The sequence below is a fragment of the Aplysia californica genome, unplaced genomic scaffold, assembly GCF_000002075.1.
Source record: "Aplysia californica isolate F4 #8 unplaced genomic scaffold, AplCal3.0 scaffold00071, whole genome shotgun sequence".
In the NCBI taxonomy this organism is placed as follows: Eukaryota; Metazoa; Mollusca; class Gastropoda; order Aplysiida; family Aplysiidae; genus Aplysia; species Aplysia californica.
This window is the reverse complement of record NW_004797341.1, coordinates 680,459-699,864: the sequence shown is the minus strand read 5'-3', so window position 1 is coordinate 699,864 and position 19,406 is coordinate 680,459. Positions and strand designations below refer to the sequence as shown.

Below are 19,406 nucleotides of genomic sequence, written 5' to 3'. Positions count from 1 at the left end.
TTAACCGTTGTTTGACTTCATCATTTGTGATGTGATCTTTGAATGAGATACTAAGGATTTTTCGGAAGCATCTCATCTCCACAGCTTTGATCCTCCTTTCAAGGTCTTCATTCAAGGTCCAGAATTTACATGCATACAAAAATACTGACATGACCAGGAATGCATGAGTCTGATCTTTGATCTGGTTGTGATATTTCTGTCTTTCCAACTGGTTTTCAACTTGGTCATTGCTGTTGAAGTTTGCCCTCTTCTGGTTTTGATCCTTTGTCTGTCACTATTGCACGCTGGTATTTGAAGCTGCGTACGGTCTCAAGCCTCTGGTTTTGACCTGGATGTCCATTTTCTTGCTGCTGTTAGACAATCTAAAACTTTGAAACCCGAAAATAGAAAATCTAGTTAAATTGCTGTTGAGAATTATTTCCTTCACTACATCTCCAGGCTGTGGGATAAAAACTAAAGTAAACAACTACCAACAAGCTTCACAGTGTCCACACTGGACCCACGAAAATCTTCTGGTCTTTCGAGAACAGACGAAGAAGTTTTTACTCGTTTACGTATTTAGATATATGCTTCCGTGACCCATGGATATCTCCTGCGTTGAGATTAGAAACCGCTCTGTGTCAGATGCGATACAGACTTAACCATTAGACACATTAGAATGTCCGGACTTTGGAGAGAAGTAAATATTTTAAATGCACAAAATTAAAAGGTCTGTTCTCCTTCGTTGATCCAAATAGAATTCTCAAATCTATAAAAGTCATTAGCCTGTATTCTAAAAAGTAGATAATTTTTGTTTTAAAATGTAAACATCTGTTTTTATTTTCTAATCTTTTTAAAACAATTTTTTTTTACCATGAGATGTTTTCCTTTACTTTAAAAGTAAAATAAAGCCGTGCAGTGAGCTGTTGTGAATGCAATCAACTTGTGTTTCATGCGTGCATGTGGCCGTAAGATGTTGCCAGCGCCGTAAAACTTTTATTAAACTAACTGCAGAGCGTTGCTCCATGATGTACAGCAGAGAAGGCTTCTGGATTCCAACTCCTAGATGGATCCGCCACGTGCCGTCTCACACACACACACGCGATACACAAATCAGAAAGCTACTGTCGTTATGTGGACACCAAAAATTCTGCACACACTCGAAGTGTGTATAGCGTTGTGTATAGAAATAACGAAATAACAGCGTTATTCGGACCGGAACCAAATTCAAAAATATTTTAACACATGATGTAATTTTTGGCGGGAAATGCGATGGTGACCTTAAAACATTATGTGGACGTCTACATAACGGGGCATGTCTACATAACGTGAGTGTGCGAATATACTTTTGTCTACATAACTACGCAAAGACACACACACACACACACACACACACCAGATAGTGCTGGGACGATACCACTATTTAGGACTCGAGTCTGTACTCGATATTTTTTCAAGGAATTGATTCGATTTCGATACCGATACCTAGTAGGCCTACTTGAACTTGATCGATAAAAACATTTTTCTTTACCAATACACACACACCATATCATCTAATGCCAGATCTACGACAGACATCGGCGATCATGGTTTTCCATTAATTCCTTTGCTCGGATGCTCTAAGAAAAGCTACGTTTCCCTGATCTTTCCCTGTTACCCATTTGTTTAGGTTCCCTAAGTACAGTCCAACCTGCCTACGGGAACCTGTATATAACGGAAACCTGTCTTAACGGAACCTCCCCGCTCCCCCTTTGATATATTCCTCTTTAATTACCTGTATAAAACGGAAACCTGTCCAACGCGGAAACGGAAAGAAAAATCCGCTCCCTTCCGAGGGTTTCACCTGTCTAAGACGGAAAATGCTTTGCCCGGTCAGCCCTGATTTGAAACAAAACTCGCAAGTTTGGTTCCGCTGGCTCTAAACTAACGCTTTGGTCATGCAGCTGGCCGAGGAAGAGGAGTAGGGGTACAATTTGGGAGTAGATGTTACCCCATCACGTGAACCCTGAGCGATGCAGATGGTCAGTGTAGAGTGGGCGTGAAATCTCACGACTGCCCGTGAGAGTGCTCCAGTAGCGAGACCCTACGGAAACTTTCCTGGATCCAGAAGCCAGAGGTGTAAAATTAGATTGACCAATGCCTGCCGCCTGATTGTACGGCCAGCCGAGAAAAGACTTCCTCGAATCGTTGTTACAATGATGGCAGTAAAGTGTGGCATTAGTGGGTGGGGCTAAGGGTGGAAGCAAAGGAAATGTTCAAACGTTTCTGTTTTTAATAGGTCAAACAGTGGTCCTATGAAAGGCAAGCACTGGTGGTAATTGGATAAGTAAGACTGACGCATGTCATTATCAGACAGGATAGCAATTGAGAGGTGTGAAGTTTTGACCACTGCTTGCCGATCGGATAAGCGATCCTTGATCCCACCAGCTGGGCCTTTGAACCCCCCCCCCCCCCCCCCCATCCTCCATATCCACCTAAATTCCCCTGTAAGACGGAAAATGTCTAAGACGGAATTTTTTTCTGGCTCCCTTGCGATTCTGTCTTACACAGGTTCGACTGTATGTTGTTCTGGGCCTACCCCTGCCTCGCTTGCCCTCAATTTTGCCAGTGAGAGCTAGATGTTCAAGACCTTTATGTCTATTCAGGTATTCCAAAAACTGCATTTGTTGTTTCCTTATCGTTTTTAACATATTGAGCGTCCCACGAGGGCTTCATCACACCAAGCACCCAAAATCAACACACTAACCTGAGAATGCAAATGGTTTTTTGGGGGTCTAATAAACACTTAACCTGTGAAGGATTATCCTTCTCAAAATGTCCCCATACAATACTAGTCTTTCTTGATGCCATGTTGATTTATAGGCAAAGAGCGCGTTTCTTTTTTGAACCTTGTGTTTCGATTGGACTTGAAAAGAACAAAAATATAATCCCTTTGATCAGTGAATTGCCTGGGAAAAACAAAGAGTCTACATAACAAGAGGGGCCACTCCTCTCTTTGAGCCAATTAAAAACGTGTCCTCAAAATTCGGTGGCGCTTCTTCGCAAATGCACACCTTTTGCGAACAGAGTTACCCTACTTGTGTTTAAAAAATCAACGTGAAACTAGCAGTTTTTAAAATATATTTCGGAAGAACGCTTTTTAAAAATGGTGACGCTGACAAAAAAACCTGTTCCGGAGGAAAGGGTGATTGTTTTCTTCGTTTAATTTGACTTTAGAATGAAAGGCGAGAGGTCATTAGAGTCTAGGCCTAAAATTTAAAAACCCCTAAAACTCCGCATTGAACGAACCCGAACTGCTGATGAACAGCAGTCGATCTGCGCACGCAAGGAGGTGCTATTCCTATTCTTGTTCTGGAAAAACGAAAGAGAGCTTCAAAACAGATTGCAGCGCCATCTGAAGCAAAGAGCGGACTTCCGGCGGACATTTTTTTGGCTGAGTGGACCATCTTGTTATGTAGCCTACTATCTTTGGGAATAATTAGTCCTCATGTATCGATCCTTTTCAAACCTATCGATTCGATTCCGATACCGTCGGGGTATCGATGCATCGAATCGATTCCCGCCCAGCACTAACACAAACACACACACACACACACACACACACACACAAAGGTATCGAGAAAAACAGAGCTGAACTGTGTTAGATTATCATGGCCAAGATTATTTGCTAAGGCGATGACAGGGTACTTTTGCAAGGTCACGTAAAATTTATTGAAGAGGGGGAGTCTTTTTTTGTGTCACATGACATTCCTATCAGAAGCTTCGCGCAATTGACTCACAGGCCTAAACACCAAACATAATACCTCTGCACTGAAGAGCGTGGTTGTGTTGGTCGGACGAAAACAACATTCACTTCCACAGCTTAGAGTCTTCGATTTACAGAGTTAGGCTACAGGACAGCGCTTGTGTTTTGTCTGCTGGAAACAAAATGCCGATTCTCTCCATTTCTACTAACTTAAAACGGGATCAAATTCCCGGGGATTTCCTCCCTGAAGCAACAAAATTTGTTTCAGCTCAACTGGGCAAGCCTGAAAACGTAAGTTCTGCTGAAAATTTTATTTATTTTCATTTTATATTTATTTATAGATCTACTAGTCTAGTATAGAGGCTAGAATCTAGATCTAGATTATAGATAGATATAGAAAATCTAGATCTAGATCTAGATTTAGATCTAGATATCTAACCCTAGAAATCTAGAAATTCTAGATCTAGATTTTATATCTTCTTGATCTAGACTAGATAATCTAGATCTAGATCTAAAAATCTAGTAGAGCTGGAGTCTGCTCGATTGGTAAGATTGAAGAATACCGGACCAGCGAACTGACTTTGCCTATGTCTCAACCTTACGAATTCATAATTTTCCCGTTTTTAATATCTCTCAATGGAGAATCTCGGACCGGTAGATCTATTCGTTAAAATTTTGTCAGGGGGGAGACCACCCTGAACCCCCCTCCCCCCTCCTCCATCCCAACCACCCGCCCCACCTACCCCACTTTCTCGCGCAATAATGTACGAGTGGTCCGGTATTCTTCAATCTTCCCGCTCGATTTATCGAAGGCTTGGGAGCGGTGCTTTTTCGGTAGTTCCCACCCCCCTTATTTGAGCCTGACCTAGATCTAGATCTACATCTAGATCTATACGTTTGATTCGCGGCGAGCTGTCAAACCTAACAACTGCAAAACATTAAATTGTGGTAAAATTCAGGGGGGGTATGCCCCCCTGAAACCCTCATATTCTTGGGGCCAAAACCCGTGAATAGCAATTGCGGGGTGGGAACTACCGAAAAAGCGCCTTGGGAGCAGCGTACGGCTTGCACCAGAGGCTTGCGAGCAGGCTAGGGGGAACTTCCGGTGAGTTGAGAGTTGTGATTCGCGTACAGTCTTGCTGTACCCTGTCGTTACATCGCGAACTCTCGTGGCTGTGGGCTCAGTACATATTACAGAAGATTCTCTCGTTATTTGCGTTGAGAGGCTTGCACCAAAAGTGCAAGATTGTTTTTTTTCCATAGTCAGGTTGTAAAAAAAAGAAAAAGGTCTGTCAATGCATTTAAATTAATAATGGATCAGCTATACTTACGATGCAAAGGCTGGGTTTTTTTTAACGCTCGCCAGTGTAAGGGAAAATGACGAACTCTCAATACGCAACAACGCATTTGAAAAATGGATAATATTCCAATGTTAAGCACATTGAGCTCTACTTTTTTGGAAATGCGATATATAAATATTACATTAATATATTATTATTATTATTATTATTAGGATAGAAGGCCTATATATATGACAAAAATATATGCCTATCAAGATGTTTCAATTGCCCTATTTCGCGTCTGCGCGAGACTTGGACGCGACCTTACGTGTTAGCGCTGTCATATTCGATAATAATGATAAAAATCGATACCGATCAGGATATGATATTTTGTAATCAATTCTAAAGAAATAAACTGTTGCATTTTCTGGGTTACCAAGATGGCTGCCTCAATGTTCCTTACCGTTACCCCAATGTGTGTCTCACGTCTTGTTATAAATCAAACAATGATCTAAAGAGCCCAACGAACACAACAAGCGCGTGACAGCCCGTGATATAACGAGTGTAAACAAACGTTTCAGCGCTCTCGAGTTGAAAGCGTGCAATTTTGTCTGTGGGCAGTGTGTGTGAGAGAGAGAGAGAGAGAGAAGGAGAGCGAGAGGGCGGGGGGGGGGGAGAGAAAGAGAGAAGGTTGGGGGGAGGAGAGAAAGAGAGGGGGAGAGAGAAGGGGGGGGGGAGAGAAAGAGGGAGGGAGAGACAGACAGAGAAAAATAAAGAGGGGGGGGGGGAGAAAGAGAAGGAAAGAGAAAGGGGAGAGACGGACAGAAAGAGAGAGTTGTTTTATAATAAGAATAATTGATTCCCGTCATTTTCTCTCTGCGTCGGTTCCCAGACTGACCCGGTGCAGCAATACAGCCATTATTGTACACATTTTATGACCAGTCCCATCTTCTGAATCCCACCTTCTGTTTCCCATCTCTCACCTCTTGTCTCCCATGTAGGCTACTGTTTCCAATTTTCCATATATATCCCATATCCCGACTTTAATTCTGTAAGGACGCTTCGTTTTCCTTCATCTCATGGGATGGAACACTTGAAGCTGGCCAAAATGATATACATCACATCATTGTCGTCACTGACTTAAATCGGCTGACTTAAACCGGCTGTGGACACTCCCCCTAAACGAAACTTTAGTATTAAGTGCCATGAACGTAGCCTCAACAGCGCCTGCAAACTGCATTCAGGGCACCGTGAACATAGCCTGCCAACTACGCCGTGAACGTCGCCTGTTGGCTAGCCCTTGAAGAATCAGCTCAGCTGATCTACCATTAAAACTTTCATTTTCATTGGGTTAAAACCAAAGTCAAAGAAAGAGGGAAAACGTAAAAAATAAACAAATATCATAGTGGCGTCTGTGGCCTAGTGGTTAGGCTCTCGGACTCGCAACCGTAAGGTCGTGGGTTCGAATCCCGTCAAGGGCCCGACGTTGTGTCCTTGGGAAAGGCACTTTACACGAATTTTCCTCACTTCACCCAGGTGGGAATGGGTACCCGGCTATAGACAGCGAAAGATCTTGTCAGTTTGTTAGTGTTTGAGCGCTTAATCGGCTGCTCGCACTGTATGCTTCCCGGGAAGCTGAGAATGTTTCGGAGTGTTCTTTGATCTGCTGGGGTAATAATATAGTGTAAAGCGCATAGAGCCTGCTGTTGAGCGGGGATATGCGCTATACAAATGCTATCTACTATTATTATTATTATTTTAGACTCATTTTTGTCCTTTTCTCTGAAATGATAATAAAGAAAAAATCACTAGAAATCTTTGTTGTTATAAGATCTAGGAGGCCTGCTATGAAATATAATATAGTCTATCATTAATGACTGTGAACTGATTCAGTTTCTTATAGTAATTATTCCCTGTGAATACTTTGTCATCACGTCTGTGCTCTTCTACGGCTGCGAAACTTTGAAGACATCAAAGACAATGCTGAATAAAGTCCAGACTTTCTTTTTTTATAATTGTAAGAAGGTCCAGCCACTTTGGAAAGAAATTGAAAAAGATTTACAGGTCCACGTAGGTACATCAATTGTAATTAATGAGAAAATAGGTTTACTTGGGGCAGTGAAGGGAATCGATACCATGTAGGTCACCGGGAATGGGGGTTAACAAATGCAGCTATTGCAATCGGAAAATTAACAGTATCTAAACATAAGTATGGGAAAGTAAGAATATCATAGAAATTTATGAGAGTGAATGTAGTCTCAGACAATTGTGGGCTAAGAGCTAAAGGCTAGGCTTCCAGTCTCCATCTCGTGCCACTTTTGTTTCGTCCCCGCATGAGAGCGAGCTTAAGTGGAAGACTGTTATACTTAACTATTGTGTGAGTGTGTGTGTGTTTACGTAATTTAATTGTGCAATTTGTACTTTTTAACATCTCTTTGCCTTCATTATACTCTTAGTCAGACTTAATGGTGTCATTCGCGGTCGCGTGTCATCACATGGGGATAGAATAGGGAAGTAATTTGATATAACATTTCCTGCACTTAATAGTAATACTAACTAGTTTGTCTTTCCATTTCATTAATAGTGGCCTATAAATGTTCTATCTCTTTGGAGACGGGGACTTTTAATGCCCGTGGTATCTGAGTTGTCGCTAGACGCAGCTTCGCTTCCGGTCCTCCAGTACTGCGTGTTGCTTTTTGTGTGCATTAATATATTGATACACTTATGGTGAACTTGCTGATAACTCTTTAGGAAGTGGCAATCCTGTAATTCTCTGGTCGTCTGGGCATGGTTTTTCAGGTTTTTTACATGCTCCGACGACCACAGAAGTGCCTCGGGACCGGTTGCGAATGACGATTGCGGTAACTTGTAAGCACACAAGTTAGTCTGCTTTGACTATGAAAATTAATTTTTACGCAGATTATTGGCCATATTCCTTTCACTGTTTTGAAAATATGATAGCATTGACGTAGGGTAACAAACACACTTACAATGTCATCACTTAGAAACGTCTCCCATGTGATTTTTCTGCCTACTTTTATTAAATGCTGGGGATGAAGATGACAAATTATTTACAAATTTTTGGTCACTCTATGCGAGGAGTTGGGAATGAGGGTTGTGTCCTGCCCCCCAGGACAGCCTGGCGGGGTCCAGATTAAGCACCAAACAAACTTAACACTAAGACTAATAAGCACGTCATTTCCTACATCAGAACATCATCATCGCCAACATAAATAATCATCCTCATGCTCACCATCACAATTACCATTACCGTCACCATTGCTACCATCATCAACATCATCATCATTACTGACTCAACAATTCCCCTTTCTCTTGTTTCGTTTCTCTTGAAAACATAACAATTTGCACCATTACATTCTTTTTACGTAACCAACAAATACGGGCACCAAAATCAGGACGGGGGGGGGGGGGGGGGGGGGGGGTCCAGACTTTCATCAAAAGATGTATGGGGAGTATCCTAAGAATTAAGTGGCAGGATAGAATAAGAAATGAAGAGCTATGGGAAAGGACAGGACAAAAGGATATATAGAAGTAGAAATAGGACTAAGAAAGTGGCGTTGGATGGGACACACCTTCAGAAAGCCCAGCGGAAACATCACAAGGCAGTCACTGCAATGGAACCCACAGGGAGTATGAGGCAGGGGTAGGCCACGAGAGACATGGAGGAGATGTATGGAAAGGGACATGAGAGAGATGAAGCTCACTTGGAACGAGCTACGAAGGATGGCCCAGATAAATGGAAGGAGCTTGTCATGTGGCCTATACCCTGCCAGGGGTGAAAGGCATTGATGATAACTTTGCCGTCACATCTTGCCGATTGGCAAGAACGACGAACTTCCACTGCAGTCACTAAACGCAGATTGGCGATGTTTACCTCCCAGTTTCTTCAGATTTTCCCCACAATGCTTGTAATGGCAAGGGTTTTTACTATAATGAACCTTGTGATGGCAAAGTGTTAACAACAGAATAATAGTAAGATATGGAATCAGGCGCTCGTCGATTTTTGGGTATGTGGAGTTAATGGTATCATCTTTTATTTAAAGCCTGTTCATTTGTCTTGCATTCGATGAAAAATAATACCCATCTCTATCTGGAATAGAAATTGAGATATTTCCGATTGAAGACGGTGGGGTCACCTTCCCAAGTTTGTAACTTCCATAGCTTGAGAGTCCTTGAGAAATGAAGGTTTACATTTGTTGTGCTTTAAATCAATGCCTTCCAGCAAAATCCACAGAGAAATGTGTTTTTAAAAATAGATAGATCTAAAAGGTGTTGAGCCCCCCAAAAAAAATTGGATAAAATTTACCAAACCAAAGGAAAAATATGCTGTTTTGACGAGTGTCTGATTTCACCATGATGCCTCACAAATGTATTCTGTTTTTCCTTTTCATCTCAAAAAACAATTTTGAACAAATAGGTGTATTTTTTCTGCTGACAGCAGTACTATTTCTTTGTTTCAGTTTATCCTTGTTCAAGTCAATCCGGACCAACTGATGTCCTTTCAAGGGTCGTCAGAGCCTTGTGCAAATATTAGTCTTGGTTGCATTGGTGTTGTTTCAGCGGAAAAAAACAGGGAACTTGCTCCTATAATCTCAGAGTTCATTGAACAGAAGCTCGGAATAAAGAAAGACAGGTTTGTTCGGTTGTTGTTTTTTCCTTTGATCAATCGCTCGTTCATGCACAAAAACATAATGCATGCTTCTCACATGAGCCAGTCTCTGTATTTACGTGTTTACTGCCTTGCCGAGATCTGAGCGAGAGTCTTTTTTTTTGTTAAAAGAAAGCAGTCCTGTTCGCAAAGGTCTCTACATTTTAAGCTATTTTTTTTTTTTAAATCTAAGTGTAGGCCTACCTAAGGCATTGGACAGAAGGTCAAGGGCCCAGGTGTTGCGGGATCGATAACAACAACAACAACAACAATAACAACATCAAAGTGTACGAGTTGGTGAAAATCATGTTCGCTAATTCAGCTTCTTGTCACTACCAGCTGAAACTGATCTAAAGAACTAACAGAGCTGTAGATTTGTTGCTTGACAGTCTCCATTTTATAATTTTTGTTTGGTTTTGAGAGTTTTTTGTGTCAACAGTTGGGCAATAATAATCTCTGGGAGACCAGCCATTCGAAAAATTATTTTTGGTTGTGTGCAAAGTCTGCTGATTTGTGACTAAGAAATTAATCAACCGGAGGGGAGGGTAGATAAATTCAAAGTGACTAGAATAAACATTTTATTTTTACTTTGAATTTATATTTAATTGATTTCACCATTAAATCAGTATTCCAATTGAAAATTAAAAGGTTAGCGATAACACTTCTTTTTTTTTTTTGTTCCTTAGATTTTGGGAATGGGCGGAGAGAAAAAGTAATAAGAAATAGTCTGGAACTGGACTAGGAAGTACGTTTACGTCTTCAGATTTGTGAAATTCTCACAACAGAGTGTTGGTGGATGGTGGGTGCTCTGGTTTGGTGAGCTCCTTCTTTCCTATCAAACATCTATTGTCCTTTTCTCCTTTTCTTTTCTTTGCTTGTTACTTACTTTTACTTACTTTTACTTTTTCATCCTCTGTTATCGTTTAACGTTGAGGGGAGATGCAGTTTTCTATGGTAGGCCAGCTCTGCTGCTCTTTCAGTTGTGATGTTATGTTTTCTTAGGGTTTCTTTGACACCATCGATCCACCTTTTGCCTGGGCTTTCTCTTCATTTATAGCCTGAGTGCTTGGTGTTGTAGGCTCTTAAAGTCGCTTTGGCGTGTACCCACGCGAAATCTACTTCCATGCGAAACGCACTCCCTCCACGTCAAACGCACTTCCCTGAAAAACGGTTAAGGGAAGTGACTCTGTTACCAGAAAGATCGAGTTACTCAGCCCAAAGAATGAGATCACTCAGTAATTCATTCAGTATTTCCCCCCAGAAGATATTAAATGCATGCATTTGAAAGAAAAACATGGTTATTGTTGTTTCTAAATTATAGGATCATTAATAAATGTGGTGCTTCTTGTTGTTTTTCAGGAAAGACTTGTCATGGATTGTATTTTAAACATAGACATGTTTTTGCCAATGTTGTTGTTTGTTTTCTGTTGAGTATAATAATAATAATAATAATAATAATAATTTAAAAAAAAAAAAAAAAAAGTGACGCCTGATTCTTGTTGAGAACAGTAAAAACTTGTCCTTTGAAAATTTTACACACTTTTAAGCTCTTCCCACTCACCTTCCACAAAGCCTACTTATTTTTTATCTGAATTGGTCATGTGTGATTGGTTTGCAACTGTCTCTGCCACAGTTTTGTATATGCACACATGTATTTCGGATGGAGTTACTCAGTTACGATTATGTTTGCTTGAATCACATCGGTAGCCTAGTGCTTAGGCTATTGGACCTATAATAGTGGTATTGCTGGTTTGTGGCTTTGAGCCTCAGCTCTGTCCGATGTTGTGTCACCGGGAAAGGCGCTGTACACGAATTTCCCATTTGGCTGGGACCTTTAAGAGATGGACGTTAAGCTTGGAGGTCCCGTTTCTTAAACTGAGTTTGATTTCCAAGTGGGGAGAAAATTTTTATCAAGTATCTCAGTCTTTCTGCTTGGGATGTATGTGTATCCCACTCAACCCTGGTTTGCCCTGACAGGCAAAGTCGGAAGCCCTCCTCCGAAATGATCTATATTGTGTTGATCGGGTGGTTGGCGGGTGCTCTGGTGAGGTTTGCTCCATCTTTCCTATCAAGTGTCTGTCGTCCATATCTCTCCTTCTTTTTTGTGTTTGTTAATATTACTCTTTTGTTACACCTCTAATCTTCGCAATTATTGTGTTGCAAGTGCCGTAAAACTCTTAATAAACCTAAAAAAAGAGGACATAAAAATGTCAATGTTTTTTAAAAAAAGGCACTGCGTACTGATAACTTCACTTTTCAGAAATATATTAATTTATTGCTCACCTTTTTTTTTGTTTATGATTGTTTTCACTTAATAAAGAATAATCTTTTTTCTACCAGGTTTTTCATCTGTGTGACTGATGTCGGCCGCTCTTGGTGCATCTGGAACGGCAGTACTTTTGGCTAAATGTTCTGGAAGAAACCTTGCTATGTCGACTTCTCCTGTGCAGTGCTAGTTATGATTCCATTTGTACATTTGTTTATTTGTTTGTGTTCTGTGGAAGAATATATTGTCTTTTGTGTAAGTGCCACTTACTTGACTTACCGTTACCTTTCAACTTTTACATGATGGCTGGTTTATATGACATGTCAAGTTTCTAAACATAATATAAGCCAAGTACAGATTTTTCAGACTTGTGAGTTTTTTTTATAGTCCTGTCATTCCTTGTTTAGAAAGGAATAAAGATTGGAAAAAGTTTTTCTAAATTTTATATGAGTTTGGTTTGTGAAAAAGTATAATTTAAGCTACGCTATTGAATAATATTTAGCTCCCTGTTTTCTGGTGTGGCATCTTACCTGCCACTACAGTGTGCTGTTTTGGTGTTTTTAAATTTTGGTGTTCAGGTTGATGCCTTACTATACAGGTACAGGTGTCTGTGGTGTAGTGGTTAGGAACATTGCAGTTGCAGACAGAAGATATAAAATGGTCGCTTTTAAGGACAAGTGGGCTAACCCAGATTTAGGGGGTTTCGAGAAATCTTGACTTTCTCCAAAAGTGGGCATTGCCGTACCTTTACGAGAAGTTTGGTTTCATTTCTGTGTATATTTGTTTGGTTTTTGAGAAAACTGTCCTTGTCTTTTAAAGATACAGTATAATCCACTTATATCGACAGTTGATGTATAGACATTTTAACGTTTCGACATATTTTTCAATTACCAAGTTTTTCTTTCAATATCTTCACTAAACAATTTCTCTTCTATCAACTTTTTTTCGGCCCACTCTGTTTTATTGACATGCTTCCTGGGTATCTGGTGAAGCCCACGAACATAAATGGGGGGAAAAGCCAGGCTAACGGTCAACGCATTAGTTGTTCATTAAGTCTGCATACCCGCCAAGTAGCCTATTCAACACACCAGGCTTTAGTAGGTCATGTAGGGCCTACACAGTGCAGTCTCCAACACAATTCAGTGCCTCACAGACGTGAACGTCTCGCGCGCTATGCATCACCTCTCTACCCCCACTCCCGATCGCTCACTCCCCTTCCCCATCCCATTCTCAGTCTATCATTGTGTGCCACCGTCAGTGGGTCAGTGCCTCGCCTTTCCATTTTCCCCCGCAAGTGGCCATAAACAGGCCTTACAAGAATGCTTACAGCAAAGTTTGCACTGGTGTGTAGTGTGCGCCTCGTGTTGCTCGGTCTTTGATACATGTACCATACTCCATGTCCAAAACCCCCCCCCTCAGCCTCTTGTTAGCTTCACTGTGTATTTTTCCTCTTTGGCTTTGTATTTTCATTTTTAGAAATTTGTGTATATATTGACATCAAATCCACTTCCCAAAGCATGTTGATATAAGGGGATTATACTGTGGATATCATGTTCAATTTTCTCAAAACAGCATTTTTCGTTAAAAGCGACCAAATATGAGTTCAATACCCATGTGGGCAGGGGGTGTCTACAGGGATGTCATGTCCCTCTCAACGCAGGCTGGTCCTGACATGCCTGCCTCATAATTTATGCATTGAAGACGTAAAATATTGATAAAAGTATTTATTAAATGTACCTTCGAAACTACTGTAACGGCCTCCTGTATGACACAATCATCTTGTAAAAGCAACCACTTGCCATCTCCCCCTTTGCATAATTTTGCATAATTTCTTTTACATAATGAATGCACTGTGTAAAACGGGCACTTTTCTCCTCAACAAGGGGTGGCGCATCGTAAACTGTTTCAACTGTATTGCTGTTAACAAGACGAGTGTACCGTTAGCTCAGTTGGTATAGTGCTCAGGTATGGTGCGGATGACGCTGGTTTTGGCATTCTGAAACTGGGGTTGTTTCGGGAGTTTTCAAAGCTTTCTTCAGCCCCCGTGGTTTGGTCATCGAAGATCAGATTGATATAATTTGTTTTTAGTAAGCATTATGCGGCACTTGCAACACAAGTTATATATATAAGTGCAGAAGATTAGAGGTGTTACTTGAGAGTAACAAGCAAAAAAAAAAAGGAGGGAGGAGAGAAAAGGATGATAGATGTTTGATAGGAAAGAAGGAGCAGACCACAGCAGAGCACACATCAACCACACACAGATCATGGATGTTTAATTCAGATGTCCCCTCCTCTTAAATTCCGTTACAGTGTTGATAAGGGCTTTAGCCCACACCAATTTAAAAATTACCCCAGTAGACACAAACACGGACAGCCACCTGTATAATAAGACAATCACCTGTACAAACAACCACTTCCCATTTGCATGTACTTGTTTGTGTATTTTTTACATATTATAATTTATAATGACATCGTGAAAGACATCCACCTATTCTAAGACAATCACTTTTCATTCTCCTCAACAACAGATGGCCGTCTTTACAGATTCCCAAAGGGGAGATATTAACACGTTCTTGTGCACAATAGAATTATAAATGGGCTGATTCATCAATATGCAATTCTCATAAAACTAAGCCTGAACTGCGACAGTGAACTGCTGCTTTTTCTTTCTTAATCTTTACTATTCATTTTTTTTCCTCTACTTCTTTTGTATGTTTGTCACACTCTTGTGACCCGCTATTTCTGGGGTGCCTTGCCTTGATAATATACATGTAGTCGAAGCAGACTTTGTGCTTTTGAAGTTGAAGCTATAGAGGTGAGCTGAGTAAGTCTGATTCCCTAAGGAGTTTTCCGTTGACATCCTCCCCTTGGTGCTCATATGACCTTGTGCGGTTGCAAGCGCTGTGAAACCTCTACTACTAAAACTTCATTTCTTTGCAGACAATTGTGACTGTATTTCGAAAGCAGGCCCCTCTTTGTGAGGTGCTCTGGGTCTGGGGGGGGGGGGGGGGGTTTTGTCGTGTTTTTTTGTCTTATGTTAACAGACAGAAGAGAGTTAGCCAGAAGGCATGGTTTAGACAGTCCAAAGAACAGATGATAGTCCTATATCTTGAAGTTTAGTTTTAGTAAAAGTTTTTACAGCACTTGCAACACTGTCTGGTCACATCAGTGCCGAAGATTCCGAGAGGTGTCACTAGAGAATGTAATACATATTTATATATCTATTATATATGTAACAAGTAAAAGGAGGAGAGACAAGGATGGTAGATCATAGCAGATGTTTGTTGATAGAAGAAAGAAGATTCAAAGGTCCTGGGTTCGATTCCGGGTAGCGACCAAAAAATTTTCTTCTCTAAAATTGTCTCCTTTCACATCCTTTCCTGATCTCTAACAATGTTCTGTTGTCTGCTTTCATTTCCACTTTCTGCCCCCACCCCCTCACCTCCTTTGCCCCCTCCTCTGGGCTCCTGACTCTTTCTGCAGCCTTTCTACTGCTACTCCTTGGCTCCTCCTAACTGCTGTCTTTCTGCCACACCCCTGATCTTCTGGTAGGAAAGATCTACACCTAGCCTTCTCGGACAAGGGCGAAAAATCTCGGAGGGCCCGTGTGCAAATTGCGCACGTTAAAGATCCCTTGGTGGTCTAAAATCGATAAGAGTAGGCTTCGGCCGCCACCCGGGCAAAATTCAAAATTTCCTACCAACGAAAAAGTATTAAGTGTGTCCCGCACGCTCATATGACTTAATGCAGTTGCGAGCGCCGTAAAACCCTATACTAAACAAACAACAACAAAACGAAGAAAGAAGGAGTGAACCACACCAGAGCACTCACCAACCACCCACGTCTTGCAGTGTGCGGCATCTATAGATGGCACTCCACTCCGACATGGAAGTTGAGCTTCATTAGTGAGACATCAGACTAGAACACATGTTGCAGCACCAGCATGTGTGGTGCAGGGCTTAGGCACCTCGCTGGCACGCAGGAGACCCGAGTTCAGATCCCAAGAGGGGAGAAAATTTGTATCGAGCGTCTTGGCTGGTCTTTCTGCTGGGATATTGTTGCATCCCTCTCAGCGCGGGTTTGCCCTGACAGGGAGGGTCAGAAGCACATCTCCTAAATGAGCTAAATTGTGTCAGGTTTAGTTTTTTTGTTTTTTGTTGGTTGGTTGGTTGGTTTATTTTGTTTTTTGTTTTTTGGGGGGACACCTAAATACACATGTACATTTTTAAAAAATCAAACAACCCGATGCCCTAAATAATCATACATGTTTCAGTTTGCAGGATTTGCTCAACTTCTGGCAAAATGGTAGCTTTTGTCCCCTCCACGAAGAAAACTCTGGTCGCTTTGTTGAGAGCAAACTTGTATACTTGCACAGCTGATTAAAACCTGCCAATTCTTTGCCATATCGACAGACCAAAGGGCTAGAACCCAAATGGCCGCTGGATCGGAAAAGTAAAGTAAAGTAAAGTAAAGTATATTGTACAATACATGTACAGACTATGTAAGACCTACAAGATACATGTAGCAGTCTCCTCTATTTGGGCGAGTGTTTTTTTTTTTTAAGCGTCCTCAAGTCGCCGATGGCACCAACTGATAATTTGCAAGGACGTCCGCTTTTTTTTTCCGGAGTGAACCATCCTGTAGCATATATTCTTTCCTATCAAACATCTATCGTCCTTATCTCCCCTTCTTCTTTTTTTATATTTGTTACTCTCTTGTAACACCTCTAATCTTCTGGCGCTCATATATGACCTTATGCAGTTGCGAGCGCCGTAAAACTTCTACTAAAACTAAACAAGACCAATTTTATTCGAATTATTGCCATCCAGGAAAAAAAAGGGACGAGCTTTTGTTTGTGTGGGGGGGGGGGGGGGGGGGGGGGGGGGTGAAAGAACTGCGCAACTGCTTGCGTGTGGAAAGAAAATCAATTAAATAGATAAATATATATTTTTATATATATATATACATGTAATATATTGTCACCATGTCACCTACAATACCTGAATTGATTAGAAAGATGCCCGCAAAGTATGGCCTACGTAGTGTGAGCTACGATTGTTATTAGATCTACTTAAATTACAACAAAGAAACAAAACAAAACCCGAAAGCTCCGATTTTGCTTGACGCTATTGTATTACTACATTATCATTCTGTCACCTATGTTGCTTTTTTTTCAGTCAAAGCAGCTCTCCATCAGGATGACATTGCACATGACAGATCACGGCATAGTAATTAGGTCTTGTTCGTTTAGTTCACGTTCTTGACATCCATGAACGGTTAAAAACAAAAACAAAAACAAAATTTCTTTGCTGGCCTTTATACGTACTATGGGATTATAAAAATGTTATTGTTCGGTTATATTGACCGATGACTGTGACAGAAGATGTGTTGCAATTTCTCTGCGATAAAAGGAGACGATTACATGTAGTTGATTTAGCCTTTCCAAGTTAAAGAAACCACGTTGTTGTTTTTGTTGTTGTTGTTTTTAAATACATGATTGAGATTTCAATATAAATTAATACATGTATTGATTTTTAAGATAACTGTAGTGTCCTAGTTATCGGTGTCAACATAGTTGCTTCTTGATAACCCATTTGCAAAATTGATCTCGAGAATTACAAAGTTCTATCTGACATTTTTGCCATTTTGAGTTACTAAAACAATGGAGAACCCGGCAGAATCGTAAAATCATTCAGGAGTCAGAGTCGTAATTAGGATACCGGTATCAAAATATTGCATTCGAAAAAATTTGAGATGTTGTGAAACTCGAACATATTTACATCAAATTTCTCAAAACTAGGTAGGCCCACTGAGCAGATAGACCTTTGTCATTCTAATTTTAAGGTTTTAAGGTGTCGTAGCGAAATTATACTTATACAAACTGTCTCTCTCTCTCTCTCTCTCTCTCTCTCTCTCTCTCTCTCTCTCTCTCTCTTTCAATAATTTGTTGCAGTAGTCTCCGCTGGGCTTATACTTATACAAATACAATGTATATTATAGTTGGAAGAAAGATAAAGAAATTGCATCAGAAATGAAACTTATGGTTCGACAGATAAAATTGCGCGTAATAACATATTAACGAAATCGTGGAGGAAGTTGTTTTAAAAAGCGGTAGATCTAAAAGTTGTCAATAAAGCAAACTTTATATTCCGACCAAATCGGTTTATCATATGTACTTGCTTTGACGTGAGAATGTTTACGTAATTTGTACGGATTTCCCCCGAAAATGATGTAATCGTCATCAGTATCAGAGCTTTTTGCGTTTTCTCACATCCTCAGTCGGAGCTTTTTCAGTGGATGAGTGGATGTTTGTTTACTGAGTAATTTCCCTCTAAAGAATTTCCCGTCCCCTTGTTGTGCAATTGATTGAATAACAAGGTGTGAATGGTGTCCCAAAAGAACAATATAGATGGGAGTGAAGGGCACCGAGTGCACATTTCGTGTCACCGATATTAAATAAGTGCAGAATCTTTTTGCAAAACATAGAAAGACACGTCACAGTCCAGGAAGCTTAACAGGCGGAAGAAATGCAAACTTCGGTTAAGTCTCCAAGAGTTCCTATTTAACACCCGCTGATTGTTTTGTGGTCTGAAAAGAAAACTTTGCAGTCAAGCTAAGTCATAGAAATCTATAATCTCATTCGCATGTGAACCGAGACCCAAAGTCAGGACACAATAAAGAAAGTACGAACGGACAACGACTATTCTGGGTTGTTTTTAACCTACATTCGGTTGCGACTTCAAAATTTTCAAGCAGCCACCATGTTCTGTTACATTAGAAGATGGATCTTTTAAAAAAAATAATAAGGACGTCATTGAGACCTCGAGATTTTAAAGAAAGATGCCGTTCATTATGTTGTATCCTGTCTGGAGGCAAATTAATTTGAGCAGATCAATATTCGGAATCTGATGATCATTTTGGAAGACCATCTGCACGAGGTGAAGGGCAAAGTACATTACATTATGGACCACAGTACCCGAAAAAGAAAAACTGCTGGCGTGCAAGGGAAAGCATAACATAATGAATAGCGGAGGTTGATGGGGAGTAGATGTTGTTACATTTCAGTAATTGGCTTCTTCAATGAGGAATACGAGAATTTTATGAAACACCAAAGGTCATTAAGGATGCGAGGCAGAAGCAAATTGTCAAGGCAGCTCGTCAATTTATCAGATATCTACTTTTGAAAAAGAAGTCTATCCAGCAGTAAATCTAGTTGGATATATTTATGGAGAAGAACACGCGCTAACTTGGTGGCCTTTTTGTGCTGTTTCTTGAAACTGTCAATATACTACATGTACAATCCACGTATGAAAATAGTTGCCAGCAGACCGAGATCTATGATTGCTACCTTCCTAGAACAAAATTGTGTATTTTTTTATCGCCACTTCTCCCCGAGGCCTCTTGTGAACTCACTGAACGCACTGGGTCTCTGCTCCCCATATCGAGAGGCTCAATTAAAGATTTACC

At 40.7% G+C, this 19,406-nt stretch overlaps 1 protein-coding gene across 1 annotated transcript; it reads left to right on the top strand.

The window, feature by feature from the left end:
* The first annotated feature begins 3,403 nt into the window (after positions 1–3,403).
* Positions 3,404–12,379, top strand: LOC101855409 (macrophage migration inhibitory factor). The gene is made up of 3 exons (XM_005093862.3): positions 3,404–4,015; positions 9,486–9,658; positions 12,014–12,379. The coding sequence occupies exons 1-3, from the start codon at positions 3,908–3,910 to the stop codon at positions 12,078–12,080; spliced, it is 348 nt and encodes a 115-aa protein (XP_005093919.1). The 5' UTR covers positions 3,404–3,907; the 3' UTR covers positions 12,081–12,379.
* The last annotated feature ends 7,027 nt before the right edge of the window (positions 12,380–19,406 follow it).